Source organism: Homarus americanus, unplaced genomic scaffold (assembly GCF_018991925.1).
Source record: "Homarus americanus isolate GMGI-L3 unplaced genomic scaffold, GMGI_Hamer_2.0 scaffold22250, whole genome shotgun sequence".
Lineage (NCBI taxonomy): Eukaryota > Metazoa > Arthropoda > Malacostraca > Decapoda > Nephropidae > Homarus > Homarus americanus.
The window spans coordinates 6,272,211-6,288,196 of record NW_024741189.1 but is presented as its reverse complement, the minus strand read 5'-3'; the positions used below and the strand labels follow the sequence as shown (position 1 = coordinate 6,288,196).

At 39.0% G+C, this 15,986-nt stretch overlaps 1 protein-coding gene across 1 annotated transcript; it reads right to left on the bottom strand.

The window, feature by feature from the left end:
• Positions 1-786: 786 nt before the first annotated feature.
• LOC121875630 (troponin C, isoallergen Bla g 6.0101-like) lies at positions 787-14,602 on the bottom strand. The gene is made up of 6 exons (XM_042380234.1): positions 14,523-14,602; positions 6,896-6,926; positions 5,805-5,948; positions 3,968-4,099; positions 2,393-2,524; positions 787-1,549 (listed from the first exon to the last, which is right to left on the bottom strand). The coding sequence occupies exons 1-6, from the start codon at positions 14,523-14,525 to the stop codon at positions 1,524-1,526; spliced, it is 468 nt and encodes a 155-aa protein (XP_042236168.1). The 5' UTR covers positions 14,526-14,602; the 3' UTR covers positions 787-1,523.
• Between the last annotated feature and the right edge of the window lie 1,384 nt (positions 14,603-15,986).

Here is a 15,986-nt window from a genome sequence, read left to right as displayed (position 1 = left end):
TAAATAAAAAGAGTAAGCAAACGTAATTAAGTAGATATAAAACCAAACAATATAAAGATGCGATTAAGGACAGTAAACACAAGAAAATATTAAGTTGTAAACAAAAATAATAAACAAGATGTAAAAAAAAATTAAGAGAAAAATGAACATGGACGTAACTTGAACATTTCTGACCTAAGGATCAGTAACATCAGTAACAAATACTTTGTTAGTATAATGTGAACTTATTAAAACTTTATATCGTAAAGTTGCTTCTGAACGATGGATATTTTGTGAATGTCATGTGAAATTAATAGAACCTCATATGTAACAACCGGAAGAACGATTTATATTTTTTGGCTCAGATTTTGAGAACTTTTTAAGACTTTGTATCGTAAAGTTACTATGATAGATGTATAATTTGTATATGTTAGATGAACTTAATAGAACTTTGTATTGTAACAGCAGTAAGAAAAAAAAAGGTTATTTTGAGAACTTCATGTGAACTTCTCTCAATAAACTTTACTAGTCATTAAGACAAAGGACCTAATGAGTAGTAATTATAACACTTTAATAATACATACATACATACATACATACATACATACATACATACATACATACATACATACATACATACCTACATACATACACATACGGTATAGTGTAATTAAGTCAAATACAGGTGGTTTATTTAGATTATTTACAAGTAAAAAAAGGGGATCACCTGAAGAATATCCACCCCAGCTTATTTTACCGAAAGATGAGGTTATGTTAGTTAGATTAGATTAGGTTTGGTTAGCGTGAGGTTAGGTTAGATTAGCGTTAGATTAGAAAAGGTTAGGTTAGTGTAAGATTAAGTTAGATTAGATTAAGTTAGGTTCGTGTTAGATGAAGGTGGATTCGGTTAGCGGTAGGTTAATTTAACGATAGATTAGATTAGGTTAGCGTTAGATTAGGTCAGATTAAGTTAGGTTAGTGTTAGATTAGGTTCGATTAGGTTAGCGTTAGGTTAGGTTAGCGTTGGGTAAGGCTAGATTAGATTGGGTTACGTTAGCGTTAGCTAGGTTAGACCAGGTTGGCGTTAGGTTAGGATAGCGTTTAGTTTAAGTTAACGTTTAGTTAGGTTTGGTTAGGTTAGCGTTAAGGTGGATATTTTTTAAGGAAAATAACCTGGGGTGGTTAGGTTTGCGTTAAGGTGGTTATTTTTTAGGGGAAATAACCTGGGTTGGAAATTCCTCAAATGATCCAGAAAGCGTATGCATTGATTTCTTTGAATATTTTTTGTCAGGTAAATGTACACGAGACTTGACCATTGCCTGCGTGAAATCGTGTTTGAGAAAATAATCCCACTTGTGCGACAAGTTTTATACGTCACGTCAGGCAGGGCGGGCTTTGGTCTAGCTCAATCCAGCCAAAAATAACGAGAAGAATATGATATTGGTTTGTTGTACAGTTGAAAAGGTTGACGATACTCGCTGGACTTACAAAAATAGGGTTACTTTTAGTTCTCTCTATCACTTGTTCCCTTCATCAGTTCTGTTTTATCCCGTCATCATCTCCATAAACTCTGTAACGTAAAGAAGAACAAAACACATCACCTCGAGAAAAAGTAATTTTAGGCATTGTAAGAAAATGATGTTGAGGATTTAATACATGGTGTCACTTGTTTTGATCATCATAGTTGCTATAAATGATAAAATAAGTGACAAGTTTAACTACGAATTCATTAAAGCTGCATTAGTGCCGATTTTGCCATACGTAAATGTACAAAAAAAAAATAAAAAATCCCTCAAGCGGTGATGTATTATATCAATCAGTTTATCAGGAAAGCGGGTATAGGGCTAATAACGCAGCTTAAAATGATGAAAACAATGTTTAAAACTGGACTTAGAGAAACTTAGGTGACGGCAGAATGTAAGGTAATTACTGGAGAGGTGCAACACACGACGTCACAACACAGAAACAATCACTTATTCTTAATCCCCCCCACAATCCGTTCACCTCCTGTCTTCATCATTCCTACGTCTCTTCCCTTTCACCATCACTCTTTCATCCTCCCCCTCCTTCACCTCTTTCCTTCATCATTCCTACGTCTCCTTCTTGCACCATCCTTCTCTCACGCTTCCTACTTCTCCTCTTCAACTCTATTCTTCCCCCTATTCTTCCCTCAACTCTATTCTTCCTCTCATCTCTCTTCCCTCCTTCTAACCATCCCTTGTTCTCATCACCTCCTCCTCTCTCTCACAACCCTTCCTCCCTCTCACCAGACCCTCCCCCCTTTAACTACCTTCTCCCTCCCTCTCACCCCTCGCCCATCCCTCTCACCACCCCTCCCTTCCTTTCACCACCCTTCCTCCCACTCACCGCTCCTTCCTCCCACCCACTACAGACTCAGCCCCATCCCACTCACCATCAAAATCGACAGTGCCTGAACCATCCTCATCAACCTCTTCAATAATACCGTCCAGGTCCTCGCTAGTCAACTTATTATCTAGCTCCTTCAGGATCTCCTTCAGCGTCTGCGTGGTGATGTAGCCGTTACCTGAGGGAGGAGAGTCAAAGGTCACCACACCTGGATCATATACCTGTTAGTTTTAATTTAGGACACCCCCTCCCCCCCCAAAAAAAAAATGCGAATAAATGTTCATGTTAGGAATATTATGATTAATATGGGTGAATTTATAGATCCAGTAGGTAATATAGCCAGTTAGAAATATTCACTAGAGATAGATGCATAGTAGAATAGAAATGAGTGAAACAATATGGAATTAGTAGATCGAACTAGAAATTGATGATATGATAAACCTAATGACTGAAATGATTAGAATAAGAAATAAATAAAAAAGAATCTTGATGATTATTTTTATTAGTGAAACGTAAAGGATGAATAATTGGAAACTCGATAATCTTAGAAAAAATATATCCTTGTATAATGTATGGACTGACTTTGTGTATATGCTTAAAGACCTCAGTTACTAAACTAAAGAAACAATATCTGCTTTACTGTGAATCTTATATCTTGTGATGTAAGCTTAAGTGAAAATAGAAAGATATTACAGTAGACGAGAATATGAAGATTGGAAGAGTCACATAGATAAATAATGAGAGAGAGAGAGAGAGAGAGAGAGAGAGAGAGAGAGAGAGAGAGAGAGAGAGAATTTCTATCACTAGGCTGAGAAAAACAGAAAAATGGATAAAGTGGAACAAAAAGAGGTAGCCAAATTAAATGAAAGAATACAAGTCACCTCTCAAAACTATACTCGTATATTTTCTCTTGAAAGTTATTCGACTATATCTCTCCTGATTCCATCAATTTCAATCCCTTTCAAGTTTTTATTAGTTTAATTGGTTCAATTTCATTAGCCACCCACCAGTAGTTCTATAATACATTCCTGTTTAATTGGTTTTGCTTTGCCTGATAGTTAGATCACAGGGCTTTCATACTTCTGCCTCAGTGACCTGGTGAGCTTGTCAAGTACCGAGACTGGTTGAGTGAGCAGCTCCCCCCCTCTCTCTCTCTCTCTCTCTCTCAAACTACCTATTCTAATGGCCTCTCTAATCCTCTTTTCGTTTTCTCATTATCTCTATATCACTTCTTATCCTTATCTCTTCCTCCCTACTTACCATCCTTTCCCTGACTCCCTCCGTACCTCCCTTTTCCCCTTCTCACTTTCTTCCTGTATTTCCCTCTTTCATTACCTCCTTCATCCTTCCCTCCCTCTCTCCTTCCCCCTTTCACTACTCCCCACTTACCTCCTTCCCCCCTCTCACTCACCCTCTTTGTTGCGCATCGTGATAACCTCTCTGTTACCCCTCCCTCCCTCTCTCCTTTCTTTCTTTCTTTCTTCATTCTCTCTTTCACCCCTCATCCTTCCTTTCTTCCTTCCTTCCTTCCTTCCTTCTCTCTTTCTTTCACCCCTCATCCTTCCTTTCTTCCTTCCTTCCTCCTCTCTTTCTTTCACCCCTCCCTCCCTCCATCTCTCACCTTCCTTGTCGTACATTCTGAAGGCCTCCTTCAACTCCTCCGCCATGGCTTCATCGTCCTCGTCCTCCATGAAACAGCCGACGATATTGACGAACTGATCGAAGGTGAGCTTACCCTCCGCCACAGCCGACCCTGTGGGGTGGTTACTGGTTACTTTCCGCGAAGAAATGACAATGAAGAATATTTTAAGAAAGATTACGTGAAGATTATACACCTCCACCTTATTTCAACCCAACCCAACCCAACCCAACCCAACCCAACCCAAACCGAACCAAACCAAACCAAACCAACCCAAGCTTACTTAATAAAGCCTAAACTAACTTAATATAATGTAACCTAACCTAACCCCCTAAGAAGTGTTAGTGTGTTCAATCATTAGACGATATAAGCTGGTGAAGTCAAATCTCCATGTGATATAAAAAGAAAATATAGATAGTGGTATAAACTACAAGAAGAAATATTGTAACACCCAACACTACTCACACTGTTAATGGGTGAACTGATTCCGATAAAACTTAGAAATAAATTTAGAATATTAAACAATAAAGAAATGTTGAATAAAAGAAACATGACGATGACCCATTTTGCTGAAACACCCTGAGAGTTGGATGGTTTTCAAGGGGACTGAAATCATTCAACCATTAGGAAGTTAGACCAAATGTTACACTCAAAGAACTAAATCAACTTCTCATGAAAGTCCAGCACCATTTAAGACACTTTTTTCTGTTTGCATGTTTTATTTTTACTTTTTTTTTCTTCAGTTATTCATCAGCCACAGCAGTTGCCTCAGTGTGACTCATACATGAATACAACTAATGACAATGAAAAGGGACTTATTCACTTGGGTTATGAAAAGCCACTCGGGGGATAAAATAAGTATATGTTAGACAAGTCAATAACAACAACAATAATAATAATAATAATACAGAAAAAAATAGTTGTATATGAAACTGTAGAGGAAGTTTCGTATTACAAGTAACTAAAGAATGTTTGGTCAGGTGAAGATAGTTAATTAAATCGAAAGTTATGAAAGATACGAGGGGAAAGGCTAAGAGGTTAAGGGAGTGAGGGGGATTATCCGGGGTTAAGGAAGGAAGAGGGAGAGTCAATATAGATGGTAGAAGCTCTTGTGTAAAATTTAATCTCCTACTTTCTCCATCACTTATTTTCTTCACTCTTACTCTCTGCCGCACGCATCCTTCCTCTATCCTATCTCTCTCCCACACACCCTTTCTTCCTTCTATCTCTCCCTAACCCACTCTTACTCCTCCTTCTTCCCCTTCTTTCACCTTCCTCATTATGGACTCTTCCTCCCTCCCTTTCACACCCTCTCCCTCTGATATAATCTCCCTACCTATCACCCTTACCTATTCTTCCTCCCCCCCCCCACAATCCACTGTCTCGCTCCTTATCCTTCCTTCCTTCCCTCCCTCCCTCCTTCAAAGATTTCCACCAGACAACAACAACCATACATGGTTCCCAAAAAGTTACCAAATCTCAAAAGGTCTATTACCACCCCTGATTTATACGGCCAGGCAATAGACAACCTCCCAAGACCAGCATCCGCCAGTAGGGTCGGCGGAATATGAAATAAAGCCCTCAAAACACCCATATAAGGGATAGGGTAGGCTGTCTAGTGCTTGTACCGACGGACAATAACTAACCCCTGACAAAACCCCAAACACTATTAGCTCAGCTAACCCACAGCGTGGCGGTCAGCCCGCCCTCTCCTACTTCCTCCTAAATTTCTTCAATTTCCGAACTATAACTTCCTTCCCCCACCTCTAATCTTCTTTCACCCTCTCTATCTCTACAATAAAAAAAAACTCTCCCTCACCGTCCACATCCATCTGTTTAATAGCTGTCCTCAACTCATCCGGGTCCACTTGCTGTCCCAGATCACCGAGTATACCCAGTAGCTTGTCTGTCTGTATGAAGCCCGTCTTGTTCTCGTCAAACATAGCGAAGGCCTTCCGTAGCACTGTAGGGAAGAGATATAGTGAGTCTTTGAACCTGTCACCTGTGAAGATACATTATAGAAAGAACAGAAGCCTTCAGAACATACTGTAAATATCCCTCAAGTAACATTTTGCTTTTGATTAAAAAAGAAAGTGGTTCTGGTGCAATTAAAAAAAAAACTTAGATTTGTGGATAATTACAGTATTTAAGCATCTATGATAATATTATATCATCGTGGTGATCTTTTCTGTATATTTAACGATATCTTAAGTACATGTAATTTTGATTTATAATCCGACTTACATACACACACGCTTGCACACAAGTACACGCACATACATTTTTATTTTAATGGTTGCCCCTCGTGTAAGGATGTCCGGCCCAAGGGCCACCTAGGCGTGAATTTGCTTAAGGTGTAGAAGCTGTCGCCAACACAACAATCACACCCTAAGTTAACAACTTGAGTGACCCAGTGTCAAGGAATAGTCCGAAAAGACCGAACAGCTCGCCAACTGCACTGGCTAACCATTACCCTGGAACACGATCCGTAAATCCATTAACATCCAGGTCCCCAATTACTGCTGGAAAGACAGAGGCAAATGGCGTAATGAAACTTGCCCATGGTTTCACCCTGCCCGGGGATCGAACCCGGGCCTGTGGTCTTGTGAGGCGAGCATGGTGACCATTACACCACATACATACATACATACATACATACATACACGCACGTAATTGAGTGTTGGCTCCCCGGGTCTTCCTCACGCAGCAGGTATCACTTACAACCTTAGCTTGGTCTTCTTATAACACTTACTCAGCTTAGTCTCTTCATAAAACTTAATGATTACTTACTCAGCTAAGTCTCCTCTTAACACTTGCTCAGCTTAGTCTCCTCATAAAGCTTACTTCCTCAACTTAGTCTCTTTATAGCGCTTACTTTTTCAGCTTAGTCTCCTCATAACGCTTACTTACTCAGCTTAGTCTCGTCGTTCATGGAGTCCGCCTGTGGGAGGAGACAGTAATGGATAACCTTAAAACGTAATTTATTGGTGAAATGAATTACACAGGTGGTTGTAAATTTGAAAAAAAATAATGACTATGGTGATTTAATAATAATAGTATAAATAACAACAACGACAGCACATGTATCAGTAGCAGCAACAACTACAACAACAATAAAAACCTCAACAACAATAACAATACCATCGGTAACAACATGAATTACAGCAACAATAACAAAAATACCTATCCTTAAATAACTCAATAACCATCTGTGAACAATAAAACAAGCAGGTCTCCGGACACAGATATCACCCCTCAGTAGGTCAGCCACCACCATACCTGCCATACAGTTTGAAGACTTACACACGATACTATAAACCACTCGTTGAAGATCACTCGTTTTGTTACCTTGCCAAATCTTACGTCTTCATAACTGGTTCATAAATCTCTCTCTCTCTCTGCTAATTTAGGTACGTTATAGGAAGAAAGACATAGACATTTATGTAGATGTAAGAGAGAGAGAGAGAGAGAGAAATATTAAGAAAATATATAAAGGTACATACATATTTTTATTTATTTATTTATTTTTATATATATATTTTACGGGAATTAGCCCACCCGGGCACAGGTCGAACGACCCACAACGGGGCCTAGGGGGCGAAAATATAAGACTATAAAGAAATTTAACACAGAAAAGAAAAAGGTTATATTAATCATCACCACGCAGATGCCGGAAAACCATTTTTTTTTAAATGAGACAGGCAGAGCATTCCACAGAGCATTCCACAGTTTGGCTGTGTGGAAAGAAGGATGTATTATAACGGGTTATTCAAATAGTGTGACTGACATCCACAGAGAAACGGTGGGCACCGCGGGCAAGACATGTGTTGCGAGCACACGGCCTTGCCGGCGGTACACAGGATGACAGATCCACCGAACATTGCCCGTTAAAGTACCTGTAAAAGAGTGAGAGTGAAGCAACATTGCGGCGAAGAGAAAGGGAAGAAAGATTACACTGGTCAACAGCCAAAATGGTTCACATATAAGATCATGCTCACACAACTAATTTCATATTGCTGAATTCGAATCTGATATTTGTTTTGTTCTATCAGACCAGGTTTTATAAAAAAATCAATAGGTACAAATATTTAATATTCCATCACGTGTCGTGCAAAAGATGAGATTATCTCGTGTGACTGTGCTTTCATGACTAATTTCATATTAATGAATATTAATTGGATGTTTCATTCTACCATCAGACCTACTTTCTTAAAGAATAAAAAAAATAGTAAATATAGTAACATTATCGCGTCATGCAAGATACAATTTTAAACCTATCACAGATAAGCTCATAAAAAATTGTACCAAAAAACATAAGTTCAAATCCTTTATAATGACAAAATATGAAGTTCCAAAAGTGCTTCTGAACTTTACTCTTTCTCTTGTACAGCTTGCTCTCTTCTCGTTGCAGTGTCCAGCAATAGTCGCCCATCATGTTAGAACTGAATTGTCCCTGATATCTGCTCTCCATTATGGCGATATCTTGATGAAATCTTTCGCCGTGTTCATCACTAACGTCTCCAAGGTTACCTGGGAAAAATTCAATATGAGAGTGGAAAAAATGCAATTTCAAGGACATCCTTGCTCCCAATGCATGATAATTCTGAAGCATGGTTGTTACGATTTCTTTGTAGTTGTCAGCACGATAGTTTCCAAGAAAATTCTTTGACACATTGACAAATGATTCCCATGCTTTTTTCTCCAGTGGGTTCAATGTTTTGGTGAATTCGCTATCATTAACTAGTATACGAATTTGTGGTCCATTCAAGACACCTGCTTTCAACTTGGCTTCGGAAACCACACCACCTAGTTTCTGAGATAAGTATAGAGTCCCAGCACCGAATTGATCCATAGCTTTGATGAAATTTTTAGCCAAACCGAGCTTTAGATGCAGTGGAGGCAAAAATATCTTTTCTGGATCTACAAGCGGATTGTGAGCACAGTTAAACCTTCCAGGCGCATCTCTTGGTCTTGTCGGCCAATCCTTTCTCACATAGTGCTCTGCATCAGCTCTGCTGTTCCACAAGCACAAAAAGCACATGTGCTTTGTGTAGCCACTCTGAAGGCCCAGTAGTAAACTGATGACTTTGAGATCGCCACATATCTTCCACTGGTGTTTCTCATACTCTATAGCGGCCAACAGAATTTTCATTGTTTCATAGCTCTCAGTCATTTTTGTTGCGTGTGCTATTGGGACAGATGGAAGCCGATTGCCATTGTGTAAAAGAACAGCTTTCAGAGAGTCTTTTCCTGAGTCTATAAACAGCCTCCAATCCTCTGTCTTGTATGTTTCAGACTTGCAGAGTTGTTGCATGAGAGATACTGCGTCCTCGCAATAACAAAGGTTGTTTGCCATCTTGAAAAATGCAGACAGCTGTCTATGTCGGTAACGCGCTGTAGTGATATGCACTCCATCTTCTAGCAGGTTACGCTGCTTTAGTCTGGATCCCAAAACTTCAGCCTTTTCTTTTGACAAGTTTAGGTCCCTGATGAGATCATGAAGCGCTTCTTGAGTAAATAGTTTAGGCCTGGTATTTTCAGAGTCATCCTGGTAGTCGTTTTCCATTGAGGTAGAGGTAGAATCGGAATCACTCAATTCTTGTTCAGTCGGTGGATTTGGGACTGGAAGTTCAGCACTGTGCGGTACTGGTCGGATTGCAGAAGCAATATTGGGGTACTGTACCTTGCCTCGTGTCTTGATTTTTATTCCCTTAATATTTGTGAGACAGAAGTAGCAGTCACTACTGTGGTCTTTAGGTTCACGCCATATCATTGGTACAGCAAACGGCATTCCTGAACTTCGTTTACCACACATCCACTCGCTCAGGTGGTTAACACAAGACTTACAGGCTACATGAGGTGCCCATTTCTTGTCTTGGTCACCCAAATGACATTTGAAGTAACTTTTGTAGTTCAGTCGAACAGCTTTTGTGATTGGTTTCTTGAGGCTACCAGGAGTGAAGGCACCACATATGTAGCAAAAACTGTCAGCACCGTTCACACACTTGCGACGTTCCATGTTTTGTTAATTTCAGAGTAATTACAAATCATGCAGGTGTAGATATGCAATATCATGAATCAGCAAACTGAAACAAACAAAAAAGCACAAATCAGGACAAAATAATTGCATAAGTGGAGCCAATGAGCATATAAATTACTGTATGAATAGCATGGTACACTAAATATATAGATATGCTGGTTCTGGAAAACTGAGCCTGATACAGCTATACGAATGTCATAATTGAGTTCAGCACATACAATTACACTAAAATCAGACTGTTTTGATCCAGAACCATGAGAATTTTTTTTTATGTTGACCAGTGTTATCAACTAAAGCAGGAGAGTTAATAAGACGAAATGCCTTTGATTCCACCCTATATAACAGTTGGACAGAAGAAGAGCCACCCCAGATATGAGAGCAGTACTCCATGTCAGGACGAATGAATCCCTTATATACTTGAAGAAACTGCTCAGGAGTGAAGTAGCTACGGCATCCGTACAGCATTCCCAACTTTCGGGAGGCAGCTTTAGCATTGTTGTGGATGTGTGGCTTCCATGACATATTAAAGGAAATGGTGAGGCCTAGCATATCTATTTTAGAATTTGGCAGAATGATAGCGTCCTGAAATGTAATTGGTGGGATATCATCTAATTTAGAAAGTGTAATTGGTAAATACTGATTTTTATTACTATTGAATTTAACCAAGTTTTTACCTCCCCATTCGGAGATACTGCACTGATCTGCATTGATAGATGTAATGATATGAGCTCTAGAAACAGATCTAGTTTGAGAGTTAGGAGGAAGGGGAAAATGTGAAGAAGAGTGAAGAGTAGAATCATCAGCGTAAGAATGGATAGAATTAGTTGCATTGTGAAATAAATCATTGATAAAAAGAAGGAAGAGAGTAGGTGAAAGAACAGAACCCTGTGGGACACGACTATTGGTAGAGAAAGGGCGAGAGATCGATCCCTCGACAACAACTGCCATGGATCGGTTCTCAAGGAAACTAGAGATTAAAAAACAAAGTGGGGGAGAGAAACCATAAGAGGGAAGTTTAGAGAGCAAAGACTTGTGCCATACCCTGTCAAAAGCTTTGGAGATGTCGAGGGCCTCGACGAAAGTTTCCCCATAATCCCTAAGAGAGGATCACCAAAGATGGGTGCAGTAGGAGAGCAGATCACCAGTACATCTCGCCTGGCGAAAGCCATACTGGTGATCCGACAAAAGAGAATGACGTTCAAGGTGACGGAGAAAATGGGAGTTCAAGATAGTTTCGAAAATCTTAGAGAGGGATGAAGTTAGGGCAATGGAGCGATAGTTAGAGGGATTAGAATGGTCACTCTTCTTCGGGATGGCCTGAAACAAGGCATGCTTCCAAGAAGAAGGAAAAGTTTGGGTTTTGATGCAGAGGCGAAAGAGGCAAGCTTTAGCAAGCTCCCTCAGAACACGAGGGGGTATTCCGTCCGGTCCATGTGCCTTACTCATATCCAACCTGGATAAACACACCAGCAACTCTGCGAGTGGAGATTATAGGAAAGTGCATAGGTTCAGTAGGAGGAGCAGGGGTAGGAGGGATAGAATTAGAATCGTCTAAGGTTGAATTAGAGGAGAACAAGGTGCCAAAGAGATTGACTTTGTTAGGGGGAGAGTTGGCTATAGAGTTATCAGGTCGGAGGAAAAGGAGTGCAGAATTTATTACAGATGTTTTTGGTGAAGAACCAGAAAGATTTACTACAGGAAGAATTAGTCAGGACAGCGGTCTTTCTGTTTATAAAATTCCGCTTGGCCCTACAAAGAATAGCCTTACAAAGATTTCTAGAAGTAATGAAAGAGGAGTGGATAATAGGAGAAGGAGATAGTGAAAGTTTTGGTAGAAGATGGGATAAATGCACTCATACCACCCTGTATAACCCCAGCAATCAGCACATACCGAGGCGTCCCGAGTGGAAAAGCAGCATTTATCCCAAGAAAAGTCGGTGAAGAATTATCGCAAGGATTGCCAGCTTGCCTTCCGATAGTGCCATAGTTGACGTTTAGAAGGGGTGGAGGAGGTGGTCGTGCCCAGCTTGATTTAATAGAAATAAGATTGGGATCAGAAGACCCAAAGGGGGCAGAAATTGAGAATGAATAGTGTGAGGGGTTAGAGGTAAAACAAAGATCAAGAATGTTAGCAAGTTGATTGTGTCGATCAGGAACGCATGCAGGGTGTTTGATTATTTGTTCCAAATCATTAAGTAAGGAAAAAGAGAGTGCCTCAGCTCCACAGCTCCACCTGGGTCATCCCTTGCAGAGCCAAGCTATTCACTGTGATGTCCACCCACTAAAAAAATATTCGGCACCCGTGTTATACAGTATTGTATCACGCCAGATGATGATATAAAGGGAAGATTCAATATCCGTTAGTCGAGATATAGGTGTTCGTGTGTTGCAGTAGGCGCATACACCTCCCTCAGAACGGAAAGAGGTATAAAGGCTGTAGTTGGAGACTTGAAAAGGTTTGGGTGAAGCTGCATTGGTCAGTTGAAGTTCGGAAGTAGTAAGAGGTCGGAGGAAGAGGTTAATAGATGGTGCTCCACAGAAGGAAATTTGGATCTCAGGCCGCGAATGTTGGAAAAATGAAGTGTGAAAAAAAAAACGATCCTCCAGCAACCCCGGTGGCGTCAGTTGAGGCCCTAGTAGTTTGATGATGATCAGGTTGGCCCTGGGGTCCACAACCTTCCCTAACAGTGGGACCAATCCGAGAAGGCCCCGCTTCAATATTATTATCAACTGACATAGGAGAATAAAATAGAATGAATAAAACAGATCAAGAGTGAGAACGAATATATTTGTTGTGTCGTCAATAGTAAGAGAGACAATTGGGACCCTGAAATTGTGTATAAATGAGGTAAAAAGATAGATCAACAACCTGGAACTTGGTCACAATTTTCGTGATGCCATATGGCAGCAGGGTCTAGCATTAGACAACACATTATGCTTCCAATATCTTCTCAGGCGGTAGTACCCCCCTGATTGGTAGCTGCCTACACACACACACACACACACACACACACACACACACACACACTACATTACATACATACATGGATGAGTAGCTAGATGGGAAAAGAGAGAGGTCATTAACCATCTGTCACATCACAGTACTCGACATAGCCAGAGATAAATCTTGCCAACGGTCTAACATCTATCTATGACATATGATAAAGAGACATTATATATATATATATATATATATATATATATATATATATATATATATATATATATATATATATATATATATATATATATATATATATATATATATATTGGTATAAGATTATTGCGGGTGTTTTTATTGTTTTTTTTTTATTTTTTGAACTCATATCCTTATTAATCAGGACAGAGACAATTTTCAGTATTTTATTTTATCTGAGAATTAATAAATAATCTTGCTCTTAACAGAAGTGTACCATATAGTACAGTATGTTCCTCTAAAAATTTAGAACGGGGACCATTTTCAGCACATTTTATGAACGTGAGACTGAGGTGAGTAAGATACTTTAACCATCCTTTGCAATTTCATATTCGATAAGTGTAACAAAAATCAAATTCGTCGAAAAAGATGATTTAGGCTTATAACGTTTTTTTTTTATTTTAATCTATTTTAATGAGTTTACTAATAACACAAAACCCACTAGTTGTTGGCCAGTGTAGAAATTTTACGTTTGTGACCTGTACTTCAAGACCTTAGCTGTTAAACCGTCTAAAGACATTACTCCAACAACAGCTAATGAATATTCTGTTGTTCTTAATCATTTAGTAGGTCGCCCTTATATACTCAGTGAGATATCTTTTTTATTTGACAAACATGTACGATACGTTTGTCTATTTGAGCTAAAAGACAACATCCTGGATTATGAAATGACTTCTAATGTTTTTTATAGTTTACACAATATAATTTAGAGAGATTAGTAGATTGAACATAAATATTGGAAGAGAGAGAGAGAGAGAGAGACCTATCACGTCTTAGGTAATTTCCGGTCGTGAGTTTCAATCAATCCTCCCGAAACTCGAGAAAATAAATAAACAAGAAATATTGGTGTCTTATAGTTTTTTCTGTTTATTTATTTTTTTAATAACTATCATTTATTTACAATCATCTTAAAGTGCTCTGGTTCAATATGAAAAATTAATAAATTAAAAGGAATTAAATCTTTGATTTTTCGGGAAAACAAAAGAAAATCAGATCTTAATATGGTGAGTTTTCATGTTTTGAAATATAGAGAGTTGAGGACGACATCTGTACAGTACAAGAGGAATCGAAGCCTCTCTCTTATAAACGGATGATGTATTGTTAACGTGATGTTCTTTGTTTATACTATACGACATATTATTCTTGTTAAAAATAGACCTCAGGTAAGTAACACTTTAGTATGTACTGATCACTGTGTCGATAGAATTTCTCGTTTCATCATCACTCAACAGACGACACTATATCACAGATCTATTCACAATATCACTAAATTCTGAGTATGTCCACCCGCGTTGCCTTACCATGGTGAATAAATGTTGTGCCGGGGGTCTGTTGAGATACGGACGAGGCGGCGACTCTGAGACTTATGCGGACGAGATTACCAGTACTGTGTTGATATATGGCAATAGTGACGTCACATCGTTTTCATTTCGTCATCACTTTTTCGTTACGTCACCGATGACTGGCCTGTCATTTGGGGAAGTCATTTGTTGTGATTTTCGAATCGACGAATATGTTTGAAATGATTGCTGAAACCTGTGACGGCTTTCCTTACTTGTGTTTTTTTAGTATTAAGTTTGATTCTTCAAGGAAACATATGTAAATAGTCATGACATTATGACACTCACGTAATCATGTGTTCAGTGGCAGGATGCCTAGATGAATCACTTGGCATAAAAGACATAGACCAGACAGAAAACGTGTAAAAATGTTATAAATAAACATCAGAAGATTAGGAGAAAAGAAAAGGCAACAGGATCATGACATTACGAAAAAAAAAAATTTTGCTCTAAGCCAACAGAAAACCTCCCCAAACCAACTGATGGTATGAGCGGAATAATTGTTTACAAATACGTAAAAAAAAATCAGTCAACCAATGAAAGAAAATAGGTTTAGTTGCCTTCAGAAGTGGTGGAGTTAAGTATTGATTACCATGAATGAGGTTAGGTTATTATTGAAAACCTAAACATACGAGTTTGTCCGAGATTATCCTGGGCTGTGTATAATAAATGCAAATAAATCACTGTAGGTGATATTTGCATAGCTGTACAGTTCATTTCATATAAGAATAACACCGAAAAATACAAAACATGTTTATATAGGGCTGATATGAATAAGTGAAGAAGATGGTGGTGATGATGTTTGAGAAATACGAGGAAATGAAATAATAAACAAATGGAAGAGACGACAACGTGAGAGGAAGATAGAGAGAAAAGGGAGAGAAATAAGTAGTGATATAGGAGAGAAAAAAACTTAGCAGAGAGTAATAGAGAATGAAGCCATATAGATAATATATTAGAGAGATAAATATGGAAGGAAGATATAGTAGCTGATAGTAAAGAAATGAAAGGAACACGAATGAAAAGGGAAAAATGAGACATATGAGATGAAAAATTAAAAAGAAATCGCAAGGTGGGTGACTAGAAGAAGAACATAACAGAGAACTAAGACAACGGATGATAAAGGAAGGTGGAGGGGGGGGGGTAGAGAGGAGAGGCTAGCCACAAGCAGCTACAACACACAGGTTTGATACGTCAGGTGTTGACATTGTGAACCGGCTCCCTCCCTCCCTCATGTGATCCTCCTTGGTAAGGTGATCTGAAGGTCCCTGGCCCTGAGACACGTGTCTCTCTCTCTCTCTCTCTCTCTCTCTCTCTCTCTCTCTCTCTCTCTCTCTCAGCACGTGCGCTTGTAACTAAACTACCGTGTGAAGAGAACTGCGTATTTTTTATCTCACAACAAATATATGACCTTAATCTCTCAAA